Below are 15,084 nucleotides of genomic sequence, written 5' to 3' on the forward strand. Positions count from 1 at the left end.
TTTAGACTATAAATTTAATACGATTTCATTAAAAAAGTTATTAAATTTAGATCAAAATTACTACTTTAAGAAAGATAAATGTCTAGATGAGTTGATTTTATTATATTAAATAATTAAGACTCATAGACAAAGAATAATCGTATTCTATCGATTAAACGACTATCGATTGGCTAAAAAACCTAGTATCTATGTTGCAAAACGTCATTTTTTTGCCACGACCTCTAGCGGGCAGTAGTTGCACTAAATTTATGAAACGTCAACATGATCGTGATGGAATTTGTTAATCAAATTGAAATATTCCACTAAATTGTGTATTATAAATGCTAATAAGTATTTGTTTGATCAAAAATTACACAAGTGAGTTGTATCAGTACAAACAGTGCAGTGCAAATATGTAGTTAAGCTGACGATCGCGCGCAGCAACGTAATTTTCTAAGTGTTGATAGTTCTCAGCTGTACTTGAAGTAATTGGCAGAATGTCGCTCCCTGGAAATGGAATCTTCGTGGTGCAAGGGGAGATGGCGATGCTAGTCACGGCGATGCGGCGGAGCACTCGCTGGGGCTCTCATTCCTTCCCTAATGAGGAATACGACGTTCTTATGCGTACCTTTCAAGATCTCAAAACTATACTGAACCAAGTAGATGACCTGAGATTGCTGGACCCTCCGACGTATCTGGGCCCGTTTCTAGAAGTTATTAGAAGCAAGGAGACAACAGGACCTGTGACTAGCCTTGCTCTGTCTGCTATAAACAAGTTTTTATCATATGGATTGATAGGTAAGGAAATTTACACATTTTTAGAGTTCCGTACAAAACTTTATTCACGGAACACTTCGGTCTTGTTTCATTTTTTATCTTTATACACACACATACACATAATCCTCTGTTTAATTATTATTTTTTGCACATATTTTCCTTTTCTTGAATGTTCCAATCTAAGCTTAGTCAGAAAGTCTTGAATACACTTATTGTACTGTAGATTAATATTTATGCCTTAAAAATATATATATATATAGTTTTCCTATACTCAGTGTTATTTCCTTCACAATAACACTATATGATAAATGTATTGGTTTTTAGAAAGCAGAATGGCATTGAGTAAAGTTATCTTCTTATCTTTACAATGTACTTAAATTCAAGTGCTAGCTAGCTATTTTGACTATTCTATCATGAAATGTGGCAAAACAGATTATATGTCTGGACTATTAATTGTTAAAAAAAAGTATAAATGCATGTACCTACATGCAATAAAAATCTACCATTGACATAAAAATAACTATCAATTCGTTTACTGGCGTGAAGTGGTTCAGATTAAGGCGTTCTATTGTGTCCGCCAAGATTTTTTTTGTGCCACTGAGCTAGTGTACCAATTAGTTTATTAGGTTCTGATAGTACAAGTATTTATGTATGAGTTCTAAAGTAATACAGCTACATAATATGTGTAACATTTATGTTTGTTCTTTTTGGATCAAAAATGGTTAAACTGCTTGTTTTCAAATTTGGCAAGATAGTTTACAACCTGGAAAAAGACATAGAATATTTTTTATGCCAGAATTGAACCCCTAAGGGGTGCAATAGGGATTACAATATAGTATGAAAGTAGTGAGGGGTAGTTTAACAATTTCTATAAGTACAGACAAAGTTGGGGGCAGAGGCAAGTCGCTGGCCCAATATTACAGGGTTCTATGTTTCACTTTTATTGAACTGAAATTTAAACATTGTCATAGTGACCTTAAGTGGAATTTCAACTATCTTGAAAATGTAACATAGAACCCTGTAATATTGGGCCAGTGAAGAGTTAAATAAAAATAATTAATAGCCATATTTGACTTTATTTCAAAACATAGCCAGTCAACAGGAACCCACTAGCTCCATTCATCATCACCTCAGGGTGTGTCCGGTCTGGCAGAACCTAGAAATAAAAAAATAATAGTTTAGTTAACCTAATGCCGTAAGTACACTAACGCTGCGAATCGCGAAAAACCGGCGAAACAATGCGAATTCAATACAATTTCGCATTGTTTCGCCAGATTTTCGCGATTCGCAGCGTCAGTGTACTAACGGCGTAACTCTACAAGAAGTGACAGTGTACAGTTAAGTTCATAAATATGTATACATTTTGTTACCAAGGCACAGAGCTGGAGCCAGTTTTTTATTTATAGGTTATTTTAGTTTATGTTGTAGTTAGTTTTAGCTTTATGTAGTTTTTAATTTTAGTTTATAATTTTTTTTTGTTTATATTTTACATGTATTTCCTACTCTAATTAGTATGGATTATGGTGGGCAACAAATAAATTTGACCAAATTTTGTTACCTTATTGTAATGGATGAGCTTGACTGTACAATCAAATTACTATGAAACTTTTACTAATTTTCAGATAATGATCTCATATTTAAAATATTTGCTTTTTTATAGGATCTTGAAAATTTAATATGAGTTAAAGATCCCAACAAGAAATTAAAAAGTAGATATGGAAATAAAGCTTATGTTATCTTTAAATTAAAAGATATGCACCTGGTAATTCCTCATCCAATTACAAGACAGTTTAAGTGCAGCAACATTGCTTCTTATCTTCAAGTTCATATACATCTTCTGCAAGGGCTCCGCCACTGTATAGTAAATTGCAAATGGCCGCCCTGGCTTCACAAACTGCACCAGTTCATCAAATAAATTCTGCGGGTCCTCTTTACAAGCAATTACTAAAGAATCCACTTTGCCTTTAAGCAGTTCAGCTGCAGTAACATTGTCAAAATGCCATTTAGGTTTTCTAAACTCTTTTGGTTTGTCATCATTTTCTTTTATTTCCAAATTATCAGATACCTTTTCCTCTGTATCTGGTTTAGTTTCTGTATTCTCTTGTGAATTTTCTTCAAGTTTAGGTACTTTACTTTGAATTTCAGGACTCTCGGCCTTCCTTTTCAAGCTGTTGTGCTCAGTTTTCTCATTAGTGTCATGTGTGTCACAACCTTGGTAAAACTGTCTTAATACAGAGTAAATATTAACAGAGATACATCGGCTTGATTGTTCCTCTTTGTAATTCATGGCTAGTAATGCTTGTTTCTGTGACATGTTGCCTGGATGCATATGTATTAGTTTGCCATCATTAGATTCGCCTATAGCACTCAATAATGCAGCAGCTAGCAAACCATTTGACCCTGAATCATATAGAAGATGGACTCCTTCCGATTGGATGTTAACAGCTGTAATAATTTGTGATAATGTGTCGATACGGATATTCTGTATTTTCCCTGGCTCCAACTTGTACATAATCTCTGAAATCATGCGCAGATTCGGCTTAAGAATTTGAATGTATTCAAAATACTTCTTCTCCTTCTTCCTCAAATATTTTTCTTGAGAAAACTCAGTTTTATTTGAGAAAGTGTTTGAATTCGATATTAAAGTTTCTACAATGTCTGATGCCCTTTTAGCGTCATTTCTTAGCTCCTCAATCTCGGAATAAGATAGTTTTTGCGATTGTCCGTCATCAATAATGTTTCTGTTGTCCGTGCCTGATGTTTTGACGTTAATTTCGTCTTTTAAATCGCCAGCCTCTTCTGTTAGCTGTACAGAGAATTCCTTAGTCCTTTTTCCGCCTTTTGGGATTAGTTTAAACACAGAATGGAACCGGCAGCCTTCTATGCCAGTTAGATTAACGTTATCGCGTCCGATGTTGATACATGAGTCCGGTTTATTGAATTTGTGAAGCTTCCTATAGTTTTGCTTCTGTATAATTATGTACTCCCCCACACGTATCGTGTTGTCTTGCGTCATTTTATTATTATATTAACATATATTTGATAAAGTTAATTCTAGTTATTAATACAACAATACATAAAACTATATCGCGAACTAGTAGCACGTCACTGAATTAACATAACCTCAAAATGTAAACGTCCCCGTGCCGCGCCGTTTGAGCTACGTTTTAAAAAGTGTATATTGTAATTTACACAAATCGATTAAATTAATAAATATCTTTCAATTTTTTTTTTTTTTTAATTTATTTACACATCACAAAAACATAATACAAACAACTTAAAACTAAGATGCGCCACAGAAACTTGTGAAAGTTTATGCGTGGTGCAAATGCATCACTACGCTCAAACTGCATGTGTAATGTTTATACACCTATGCTTTTTTTGTATATGGTACTTATATACTAGACACATAAAGGAAAAAATAAGTTCGTAAGTAAACAAGTATCAGGTAACACCTGTCATCACACATTCCCATCCTGGTAATATTTCTTAAAAGCGTTTTTACATTTATTTTTATTTTCGAGGGTATTTTTATATATTTCTTCTGGTATATTATTTAGTATGCTAGATAGCATATATTTCCACGTCCTCCTGCCATACACGTTTACGTACTTTGGGAGAATATATCTAGATTGAACAACTGTGCTGCGTAATTTTTTATGTCTGTATTTCATTTCTAGTAGTTTTATTTTATCATATTCCTCGAGAACTATCGACATGTTGATTTTGTCAAAGATAGACATTACTTTACAGTGTTTAAAAATATCACATTCGTTATCAAATCTATTTAAGTATGTTGGTAAAATAGTTTTAAGTATGCTAAGTTGTAGTTTATATATGTTATCTATGTATGTTTTATATGTTCGTCCGTAGCTACTTAGCCCATAACTTATGACCGTGTCTGCCAGAGACAGGTATAGTAATCGTAATATATTATAAGGGAGTTTATATTTAAGTATGTTCATTTGGGAACGCAGAGACCGTAATTTGTCACATACATGTTCAATGTGAGGCTTCCAGTTGAGGTGTTTGTCGATGACAAGGCCCAGGTAGGTGTGTTGGTCCACCAGCTGGAGCGGCTCGCACGCGCACGCGCGCGGGTCGTGCCAGCAGGGGTGCGCATGAGCTATAACTATAGGGTTGACACTTTTTGCGTATGGGGAGCGTATGTGTAAAAGTTTTGTTTTGTTGGCATTTATAACTAAGCCTACGTCGTGAGCCCACTTACACAGAGTATCAAAATTGTATTGCATCATTTCCTGTGCCTCACTGATGTTTCTGCCGTATGTGACCAAGCACGTATCATCGGCAAATTGGTATACAGAGCCCTTTGTGAATAGGTTACACATGTCGTTGACGTACGTTAAATATTCGGTTGGACCTAAAATCGAACCTTGTGCCGTGCCTTTTTGTGTAGGTATGGGGTCACTATCTTGTCCATTGATGCGTACGACTGTATTTCGGTTTGTATGGTAGTCACGGAACCACTCCAGCAAAGGGCCCTGTATACCTACCGTTTTAAGCTTATAAAATAGCGTGTTATAATTTAAAACATCGAATGCTTTGCTGAAGTCAATGAAGACAACCAGCACCTGATTTCTGTTATTCAGTTGCTGGTTGACCTCATTGACAAATGTTGATAAAAGCTGGGAAGTATTTCGACCCTTTTGAAACCCATATTGTTTATCATTTATTATGTCGTTTTTAGAAAGGAAACTCGTTATCTCATCGCCGATATACCTCTCAACTATCTTATCAATGCATGGTAAAATCGTAATTGGTCTATAATTATTTACGTCATTGTACGCCCCTTTCTTATGAATGGGCCTAACTATACCTATTTTTAATTGATCGGGGTATGAGGACGTGGAAATGCATGCGTTAATTAGGTGTGTGATGACCGGCGTTATTTCTGTGCTAATACATAACAAATCTCTGACCCGTATGTTATCAATACCTGGGCTTTTTTTTTTATTCATATGATTTATAATTTTTAAGATTACATCATTTGTTGCTCTTTTTAGCCTCATAGATACAGTTGGTTGTTGGTGGGACGTCCCATTGCATTGCAATTACTTCATAATTATTTAATTCTCGTATTAATATTGAATTATTATAAAAAAGTCCTTTATTTATACATTGTAAATAATTTTCGTTCAAATCTAAAATTATACGATGTTGCTATAACTATCTGTGCAGATGGCGACACTGCTGCTTGTTTATTGTACACAGTAACGCCATCTGTACGCAAATAAAAATGTGCAGTTTTTGTTTCACTTTTGTAACTTTTTATTCTACACATTACACTTTTAATTTCAGATCCGACGCATCCCAGTGTGCCAGCCACCGTGGAAGACATCGCTGACGCGGTTACACACGCACGGTTTGTCGGCACAGACCATTCGTCCGACGGTGTTGTGCTTATGAAAATATTACAGGTAAAGTAACACTACAAAAATCGCCATTTTTTGAACGATAGTCTTGTTTTAAGGAATAGTTCACCGAAATACAGAAGGCCACGTTCGACGTGTTGCCTCTCTGTCGCACTTGTAAATTTGTACGTAAGTGTGACAGGGAGGCAACACGTCGAACGTGGTTTGCGGTAGGCCCTCTGTTACTAGAAAAAGACTCCTAGTGACTTACAAAAAAAAACAAGTACAGGAACCCTCTTTTTATTGGTGCAATTGTTCTGTCGATGTTGGCCGTACAAGTGTACACACTCGTCGAGAGTCTCGGCACCGCTCCTATCCAATCGGAGAGGCGCGAGACGAGGCAAGAAGGGAGCGGCATGTACACACTCGTTCTCGGCCTGTCTCGGAATCTCTCGACTAGTGTGTACAGCCCGCGTTAAGTTTATTTTATTTTCTCGATTTAGGCCGCAAGGCAGACCCGCCAACGCACATTGTACCTAGTTTGGGTTCCTTACCTCAAAAGGAAAAAACGGAACCCTTATAGGATCACTCGTGCGTCTGTTTGTCTGTCCGACCACTGATACTACTGGGTCTAAAATTTTGAAAAAAATACACAAAATAGTACTTTACCTATAGATGACAGGAAAACCTATTAGAAATGTGCAGTCAAGCGTGAGTCGGACTTATGTACGGAAACCTTGGAACGCGAGTCCGACTCGCACTTGACCGGTTTTCTTACAAAATACTCTACCAGACCATGATAAACCTACTAATAGAGCTGTGTAATTATGTTTTCCAGGTTTTGCGTACACTAATGCTGAGTCCGGAAGGCGCCATGCTGACAGACGACAGTGTATGCGAGATCATGCTGAGCTGTTTCCGCATCTGCTTCGAAACTAGACTCACAGGTATGCTATGCGCGCACCCGAGCTGCATACATCGCCATTGTTAGTAGCTCGGTTCCACTTACAGGGCTAGTGTCTTATTTGAAATGTTTGTAATTTTTGGGCAGTTGTGTAAAAGTCTGTGACAACTTTACTGTGTTGTTGTGCGGTGTCGGCATTTACGCAAACATCAAGGGCGTCGGTCCATTGTTACTTTTTACACTGTGATACTACCTTCTTTTCTGTCATCATTTAATTTTAATGTTTTCAGAGCTCCTCCGCCGCAACGCCGAGCAATGCCTCCGCGACATGACGCAGCTCATCTTCATGCGTCTGCCGCAGTTCCCCGCCGAGGATAACGCCGCTTTTGCTGCTGCTGCCCTCTCGCTGAATAAGAGAGACAAGCCTAAGAAGAAGATTACGACGGCTAATAGTAAGTTTCTGACTAGCTTGACCCTGGATTCCCTGGAATCAACTTTTAAGAGAGATTTCGCCTCAATGTGTGTGTTCTGCCATTTGTAATGGGTTTTGCCCGGTTTTTTTTAATGTGTAAAATTTTAAGCAGACGCTCGTTTACTTTTCGGTTAGGACATATGTGACGTTACCTATGAAAAGGGACCTTATTGTCGATGGCGCGCCTTATTGGCGATAACGATGCTCCGATATAAATACAATGCCACAAGACGCTGTGCGGCGTAAGCGCCGTCGACAATAAGGTCCCTTTTCATAGGTGTCCCATATTATTGTGTACGTTATAAATTGACGCCCAAGCACTGGAGTTAGACCAAGATAAGTCTGCAACGATTTTGATAGCACACGCAGTGCAAGTGTTATTTTAAACGTCAAACTTCTATGAAATTATGACGTATAAATAACCCTCGCACTGCATGTGCTATCAAAATCGTTACAGACTTTTTTTGGTCTAACTGTCTATCTATCTATCCAGACAAATCTGTCAAAACACGTATCAACTGTCATAATATTTAGTCTTTAACGCCATCTGTATTTGACAACCGGCAATCATTGTTCCTTTAAAACCTTGTTCACAATTCGATATTGAAAATCGATCGAAATCCAACCACCTTCAGTTAAATTAGTCCCAACATTTCCCGCTAGATGTCGCTATACCCTCCGCTGCCTCACGCTATCGTTAGTTTCCCGTAGTTTCTATAAGAGTAATGTGACCCGGCCGCCATGTTTAAAAAGGGTGTTTGCCGCTTTGATGGCACGTCGGCCGGCGACGGTCGGCGGAGTATGGTTATCAAGACATACTCAACACGTAATTTTTTTAATGGTGAGGCAGTTGGCTACCCCATATGTACCGGCGCCTCCTCTGTTTATTAATAACTAGATGAAAACCCGGCTTCGCTCGGGTAAAATAAATAATACAGTGAAACCTGGATAAGTGAGACTTCAAGGGACGAGCAAATTTGTCTCACTTAAAGAGGTATTCCACTTACCCAGGCTCTCAGTTAGCCAGGTACAAATAAAATTCCGTCTCATTTACAGAGGGTCCCATTAATAGAGGGTGGGAATAGAGGATATTTCAGTTATAGAGGTATTTAATAAGGTATTTTGGAAACATTATGTATTATCTTTAAAAATAAATAAGTTAAAATAATCCTTGTCCCTAAATATTTTTTTTAAGTCTGTTTAAATTTTTATTCGAGTTTATTTTGAATGATTCTACAAAGGATAGATTTTGTTCAATACAATTTGATACGGACTTCACTGCGTCTTAAAACTTAATTAAATGAAAATTATATTTATTTATTCGTGTTACTTATCAATATTTTAGCTTTCGTTTCGATAGTTTTAACTACTTAAACTAACTAAATGTAACTTGAAGTCGTTTAGACACAATTAAGCAAATGCGGAGTTTGTGGATAGACTAAGAGTTAGTAAGAATACGGAAATTTATCAATAAAGTCCAAGTTAGAGAGGTCACAGATTGACGTTATCTCAGATTCAGAGGTTAATTCCTATAACATTAAAAAAAAAACAATTAAGAGAATGTAGTCTTATAAATATTGTCTCAGTAAAAGAGGTAAAATACACTCTCTGTCTCAATTATAGAGGTAAATGTGACTATAAAATCACAACAACTAATCCCAGTTATAGAGGTTCGTTTTATCTCACTAACAGAGGTAATTCAGTGCTAAAGTGTCGGGACCGCGCCATGAGTCCCAGCTATAGAGGTTTCCCACTTATCTAGGTCCCACTTAACCAGGTTTCACTGTAGTAATAGGTAATACTCATTTTGAATTAAGTAATTATTTACTTTTAGACTTCATACCTTCATCAAGGCGGTTACAAACCTATCTCATCTCAGAAAACTTTAAATCCGTAACATACAATCATAACTCGAAAAATTTACTATTCCGATAATTATATCTAAAAACAAATATGTAATTAAAAAAACCTAATCCGCTTTTCTGGTAGCAGTTCGGTTCTGTAAGGATCACAGTTCTAACCTGACCCACTTTTCTGGTCGCAGATCGGTTCTGTGAAGGCCGCATTTATAACCTAGCCCACTTTCCAATCTCAAAAGAGGGAACCCTTTTGTACCTACCCTTCATGGCACTAAAGTATAAGTATGGAAATTATCACTACTATTTCATTCTTTAATATTAATGCCTATCCGTTAATATTAAATTCGTTTACAAAAAAAAAACTGAATAAGTGCGAGTCGGACTCACCCATCAAGAACGGAACACTTTTTAATATTTGTTGTTATAGCGGCAACAGAAATACATCATGTGTGAAAATTTCAACTGTCTAGCTATCACGGTTCATGAGATACAGCCTGGTGACAGAGGGACAGTGGAGTAAACTGAAATAAAGGTTCCGTCACACCGGCGCGATTTCAGAGCCGGGCCTGAGCGTTTTATATGAAAAAGCGGCGCGCCCCGCTCACGCGCCGCACGCGAAACGCGCCTGTGTGACGGAGCCTGAAATGTCAAACCGGGCAAGTGCTCGCGCACGAAGGGTTCCATACTTTTTAGTATTTGTTGTTATAGCGGTAACAGAAATACATCATCTGTGAAAATTTCAACTGCCTTATCACGGTTCATGAGATACAGCCTGGTGACAGACAGACAGACAGACAGACAGACGGACAATGAAGTAAAACTGAAATAAATGTCATATACCTACTAAGAAAAACCGGCCAAGTGCGAGTCGGAATCGCTAATAGGTTCCCGTTTTTTAGTTACCCTTCAGGTACGGAACCCTAGTATGAGTGTAATAGATTTGTAACCGGTCAGCAATGTGAGTCCCTTGGAGAAGCAGAGGTCTAGTCTAAACCCCCACTTACCATCGGCATTAACAGCCTTGTATTCTTGTTTGCCACCAACATGTCATATTAAAACATATTAATAAAAATTTACTCAGTCAACAATGTGAGTCCCTTGGAGAAGCAGAGGTCTAATCTAAACTCCCACTTACCATCGGCATTAACAGCCTTGTATTCTTGTTTGCCACCAACATGTCATATTAAAACATATTAATAAAAATTTACTCGGTCAACAATGTGAGTCCCTTGGAGAATCAGAGGTCTAGTCTAAACTCCCACTTACCATCGGCATTAACAGCCTTGTATGAGTTGTATGCTTGTTTGCCACCAACATGCCATGTTAAAACATATTAATAAAAATTTACTCGGTCAGCAATGTGAGTCCCTTGGAGAAGCAGAGGTCTAGTCTAAACTCCCACTTACCATCGGCATTAACAGCCTTGTATGCTTGTTTGCCACCAACATGTCATATTAAAACATATTAATAAAAATTTACTCGGTCAGCAATGTGAGTCCCTTGGAGAAGCAGAGGTCTAGTCTAAACTCCCACTTACCATTGGCATTAACAGCCTTGTATGCTTGTTTGCCACCAACATGTCATATTAAAACATATTAATAAAAATTTACTCGGTCAGCAATGTGAGTCCCTTGGAGAAGCAGAGGTCTAGTCTAAACTCCCACTTACCATCGGCATTAACAGCCTTGTATGCTTGTTTGCCACCAACATGTCATATTAAAACATATTAATAAAAATTTACTCATTTCATCAGTCATATCCAGCCTAGCATTGCATTGGCCCCGCTTAAATATTTCTTTAATTTGTTTTTTGTATTTGTTGTTATAGCGGCAACAGAAATACATCATTTGTGAAAATTGAAACTGTCTAGTTAATCTAGTTATCACGGTTCATGAGATCTTGAGATACAGCCTGGTGACAGACAGACGGACAGCAGAGTCTTAATATTTAATAGGGTCCCGTTTTTACCCTATGGGTACGCAACCCTAAAAAGTGACCAAGGCCTCCAGTGCCCTAGGCTGGAATCAAAGCAGCGTCCTCTGCTATTGCAGCAGGTGCCTGTGCCATTCTGCCACCGGGCCACCCACGGCGGCATAGGTCGAATTTTTCCAAGGATACTTATGCACTACTTACTGAAGGTTTATGGAGCCTCGCCATCCCTAAGCCTAAATTAAATATTTTCTGAAAATAATTTGTTTTGATCTAATAACATATTGGAGTCCTCGTAATAGGGGTCCCGTTTTTACCCTTTGGCTACAGAACCCTAAAAATCAACCTTGTTTTGGTACTATGTACTATGCTTCACTATGACTCTGAAATTTTAGCAGGAATTAATATTTTTTTTGTTGTCACCTGTCAAATTAGAATAGAATAGAATAGAATAGCCTTTATTGACCAAAAAATTAAATTTCAGCACATATTACATTTAAATAAATTCACATTTCATTTATATCAATTAGTTTCAATATTTTTTCCTTAGTAACTTTATTAAATATTTTTTATGTCATTGCTTTTTAATAATTATTTCAGTCTGCCTTCTTGGCATAGGCCTCCCCCAGCTCTCTCCACAGCTCTCTATCCCTTGCCGTCCCTATCCAATTAGGTCCCGCATGCTTCTTTATGTCATCCGACCACCTCATTATTGGTCTCCCTTCTCTCCTTTTTCCATCTCTAGGATACCATTCCGCTTCCTCTCTATCCCACTTATCTTTACCTTCCCTTGCCATATGTCCAGCCCAACCTGTTGCAGTCAAAAGTGTGAACTGGCCAAAGAACTTTTAACCGACAAAAACAGGCAAAACTGCTTTGACTGAGCATGTTGGTCAAAAGTAGTTTTATGAAGTATTTGAACAAATTAAATTATTTTTCAGAAAATCCCTTTTGGCCGAGTGGTTCAGGCACCTGCCGCGATAGCAGAGGACGCTGGTTCGATTCCAGCCTGGGGCACTGGAGGCCTTGGTCACTTTTTCTTAGTATATGACATTTATTTCAGTTTAAAAGTAGTTTTACCTGAAAATCATACCTATTTCTGGCAGCAGTTTCGTTTTTAGGGCGTAGCAAAAAAAAAATAACCCTAACCTACCTATCTCTGGGAACAGTTTAGTTTTTTGGGCGTAGCAAAAAAATAACCCTAACCTACCTATCTCTGCGAGTACTTTTGACTGATAGTAACAGTCACAACACAATTACTATTAACCAATGATTTTCAGGTATAACTACTTTTGACCAACATGCTCAGTCAAAAGCAGTTTTGCCTGTTTTTGTCGGTTAAAAGTTCTTTTGACCAGTTCACACTTTTGACTGCGACATATATACTATCTATATATCTTATTATATTTAATCTTATATTCAACTTACATTGACTCCGGAGATAACTTATTAGCTTTATGCAGTTGACTTTCCAATTCACCGATACACCTCAAATTTGATTCATAGTCTAAAGCACAGTTATTAAATATGTCCACAATACACTGTAGCTTTTTGCACTGTTTCACACTGGCAATGTACTTAATTAGAGTGTGTTACAGTCAGCTGGCACTTAATTCAAAGTTTCTTTGAACAACGTCATTTTCATCTCGCTCACTTATTAGTTTATCCCAGCTGCTTCAAGGTTGCTTTCACTTGCATTTCCAGGTAGCTAGTAGTGCCTTGACATGTAAGAATATTTGGAATCATTCTGAAATATTAAAATACAACTGAGAGACCGATGTTTATACTAAACACAATACACCCATGGAACGCTTTGAAGTTCAAATCTCGTTACGTTACGATGGCGTTTGCACTTTGCACTATGTTCGGTGACTATTTTTTATTGTTAACACACACAATACACTATTTAACAGGTTTTTATCACGTCTGGAGTACCGGATAAAGTATTTTCGAATAACAGCCGTCGTTGACGTCTAGGCAGTGTTGCTATCGTCTTAAAAGCCGTAACAGACTATCGCACGTTCTGGCTTAAAAACAAATTTATGTAATAATTATACCGGTATACATATCCATATGAAACGAAACTTAATGCAAATAATAACCATTATACATACCGGAAAGTCATCAAATAAACAGTAATATTCGTCTTGCTTTTTATTAAAAAAAATACGACCAACCTAACTTGTAAGCATGTTTGCAGTTTCTAAACGCAACGCATAGCTGTCAAATGTCAACCAACAAATTGAGCCTTTAGTATTGTTTGTCGAAATTTTTTCACTTTTAAATGCAAAATACGCGACAATACGAATTTTGCGGATATATGTTGTCGATTCAAAAGTGTTATTTTTTTACGCTCTTTTGTTTGAGCATAATTTAATTTGTTTCTACCGTCAAAGCCGCTCGCGTTTATATATAAAGATAATAATAGGCCTTTTCATCTGTGTCCAGTGTTGTCACATCTACCAATTTTTAGGTAGATCTACCTATTTTACCTGCGTCCTACCTATCTACCTTCTACCTACCTTCGACGTCAAATCTACCTATTTTTATCAAAATATTACGGTACAAGCAATTTTCCTCCATGCGTGTAACAAAACGTTACTTACGCGGCAAATTTGAAAAATGTAGGCGCGAAGGGTCGTCTCATAGAAAATTTGAATTTCGTGCCTTTTTCTACTGACAAGATTTGCTTGATTTGCTTGTTCATAAATATTTTTAATACATTTTTAATAATTGTACTCTGACAAGCTAGCGTGTCAGTAGAAAAATGGGGCAAATTAAAAAATATAAGCAAGAAGGATCGATATTTCATACACATTTTGAATTTCGCGCCTTTTTTTTCTGACTAAAGCTAAGTAGGTAGATCTACCTATTTTTCATTTTAAATTCTACCTATTTCTACCAATTTTTGCATCGTGTTCTACCACTTAGACAAAATTGTATGTGACAACACTGTCTGTGTCAGATATTTTAAGCAGCATCCCGGTAACGACACTTGCGTTCGTGGCTGTATAGCCCTATGCGGGAGAGGATCCCTCGTCCACACACGCGGCAGGTGTATGCTCCCCCAGGTGGGTGGGGGTTGGAGGCCTGCTCGTGGCGCCTCAAGCGTTTTTCTTTTAAAGAGGAAAACCAGACATCGTCGTGCTTGGATTGGCCATCATGAACAACACGTCGCCACGTGGGTCGATCTTCGGCCAGTTTCTGCCATTGGTTGCATGAGATATTAAAGGCAACCATATCACGCTTGACGCAATCTTTGTAGCGCAGCATTGGTCGCCCGACCGGTCTTTTTGCATTTGCAATCTCTCCTAGTAGGATTTGACGTGGTAAACGAGTCCGTTCCATTCGGTACACATGCTCAAGCCACCTCAGTCGTCTGAGCTTCTTTAGTATGGCTGTCTGTCTATTATACAATTAATTACTCTTTATTACACACCTCAATAAAAAAAATACAAACAAAACAGAAATACTAGCAGAGAGAGTTATTATTTAATTTTATTAACTGTAATGTTGATTAACATTTTGATTTTCTAGTTCAGAAATCGTTATCTATTGTTTTTTTATTTAAGTATAAAAAGACAAATAAACTCGCTAAATAGTTTAAAGTGTTTTTTTCTGGGTATGGTGACAGATATCATCTCTATACAACATGCGAAATCTCGCAAATTCTGCCCCATACCCATCCTGTTTGAAAAATACTATTAATAATGTAGCAGCAAAATTGATAGCTGAAGTAGATGGCGCTCTTCGGTCTCGTAGAGTGTGCATAACTTAGGCCCACTTGCACCA

The 15,084-nt window shown here is 37.4% G+C and overlaps 2 protein-coding genes and 1 non-coding gene across 3 annotated transcripts in view; 2 read left to right on the forward strand and 1 right to left on the reverse strand.

Moving 5' to 3' along the window:
• The first annotated feature begins 221 nt into the window (after positions 1-221).
• The window catches only part of LOC134797448 (Golgi-specific brefeldin A-resistance guanine nucleotide exchange factor 1), a 60,795-nt gene continuing 45,932 nt past the window's right edge, over positions 222-15,084 (forward strand). The window contains exons 1-4 of the mRNA XM_063769689.1: positions 222-777; positions 6,076-6,194; positions 6,967-7,075; positions 7,323-7,484. Of these exons, the coding sequence (XP_063625759.1) occupies positions 477-777; positions 6,076-6,194; positions 6,967-7,075; positions 7,323-7,484 (691 nt within the window). The 5' untranslated portion in view covers positions 222-476. The remainder of the gene's footprint in view (positions 778-6,075; positions 6,195-6,966; positions 7,076-7,322; positions 7,485-15,084) is intronic.
• LOC134797401 (tRNA (adenine(58)-N(1))-methyltransferase non-catalytic subunit TRM6) lies at positions 1,824-3,869 on the reverse strand. Its single transcript, XM_063769624.1, has 2 exons — positions 2,516-3,869; positions 1,824-1,912 (listed from the first exon to the last, which is right to left on the reverse strand). The coding sequence occupies exons 1-2, from the start codon at positions 3,770-3,772 to the stop codon at positions 1,832-1,834; spliced, it is 1,338 nt and encodes a 445-aa protein (XP_063625694.1). The 5' UTR covers positions 3,773-3,869; the 3' UTR covers positions 1,824-1,831.
• Positions 8,252-8,383, forward strand: LOC134797826 (U11 spliceosomal RNA). Its single transcript, XR_010145116.1, has one exon. It is a non-coding gene; the product is annotated as a U11 spliceosomal RNA (small nuclear RNA).

This window comes from Cydia splendana, chromosome 15 (genome assembly GCF_910591565.1).
Source record: "Cydia splendana chromosome 15, ilCydSple1.2, whole genome shotgun sequence".
Taxonomy (NCBI): Eukaryota; Metazoa; Arthropoda; class Insecta; order Lepidoptera; family Tortricidae; genus Cydia; species Cydia splendana.

Excerpts from the sequence above, each read along its gene's own strand:
- LOC134797401 (XM_063769624.1), bottom strand. The coding sequence starts at position 3,772 with ATGACGCAAGACAACACGATACGTGTGGGGGAGTACATAATTATACAG. Across the intron at positions 1,913-2,515 it reads ATTGGATGAGGAATTACCAG|GTTCTGCCAGACCGGACACA; the intron begins GTGCATATCTTT and ends TTTTATTTCTAG.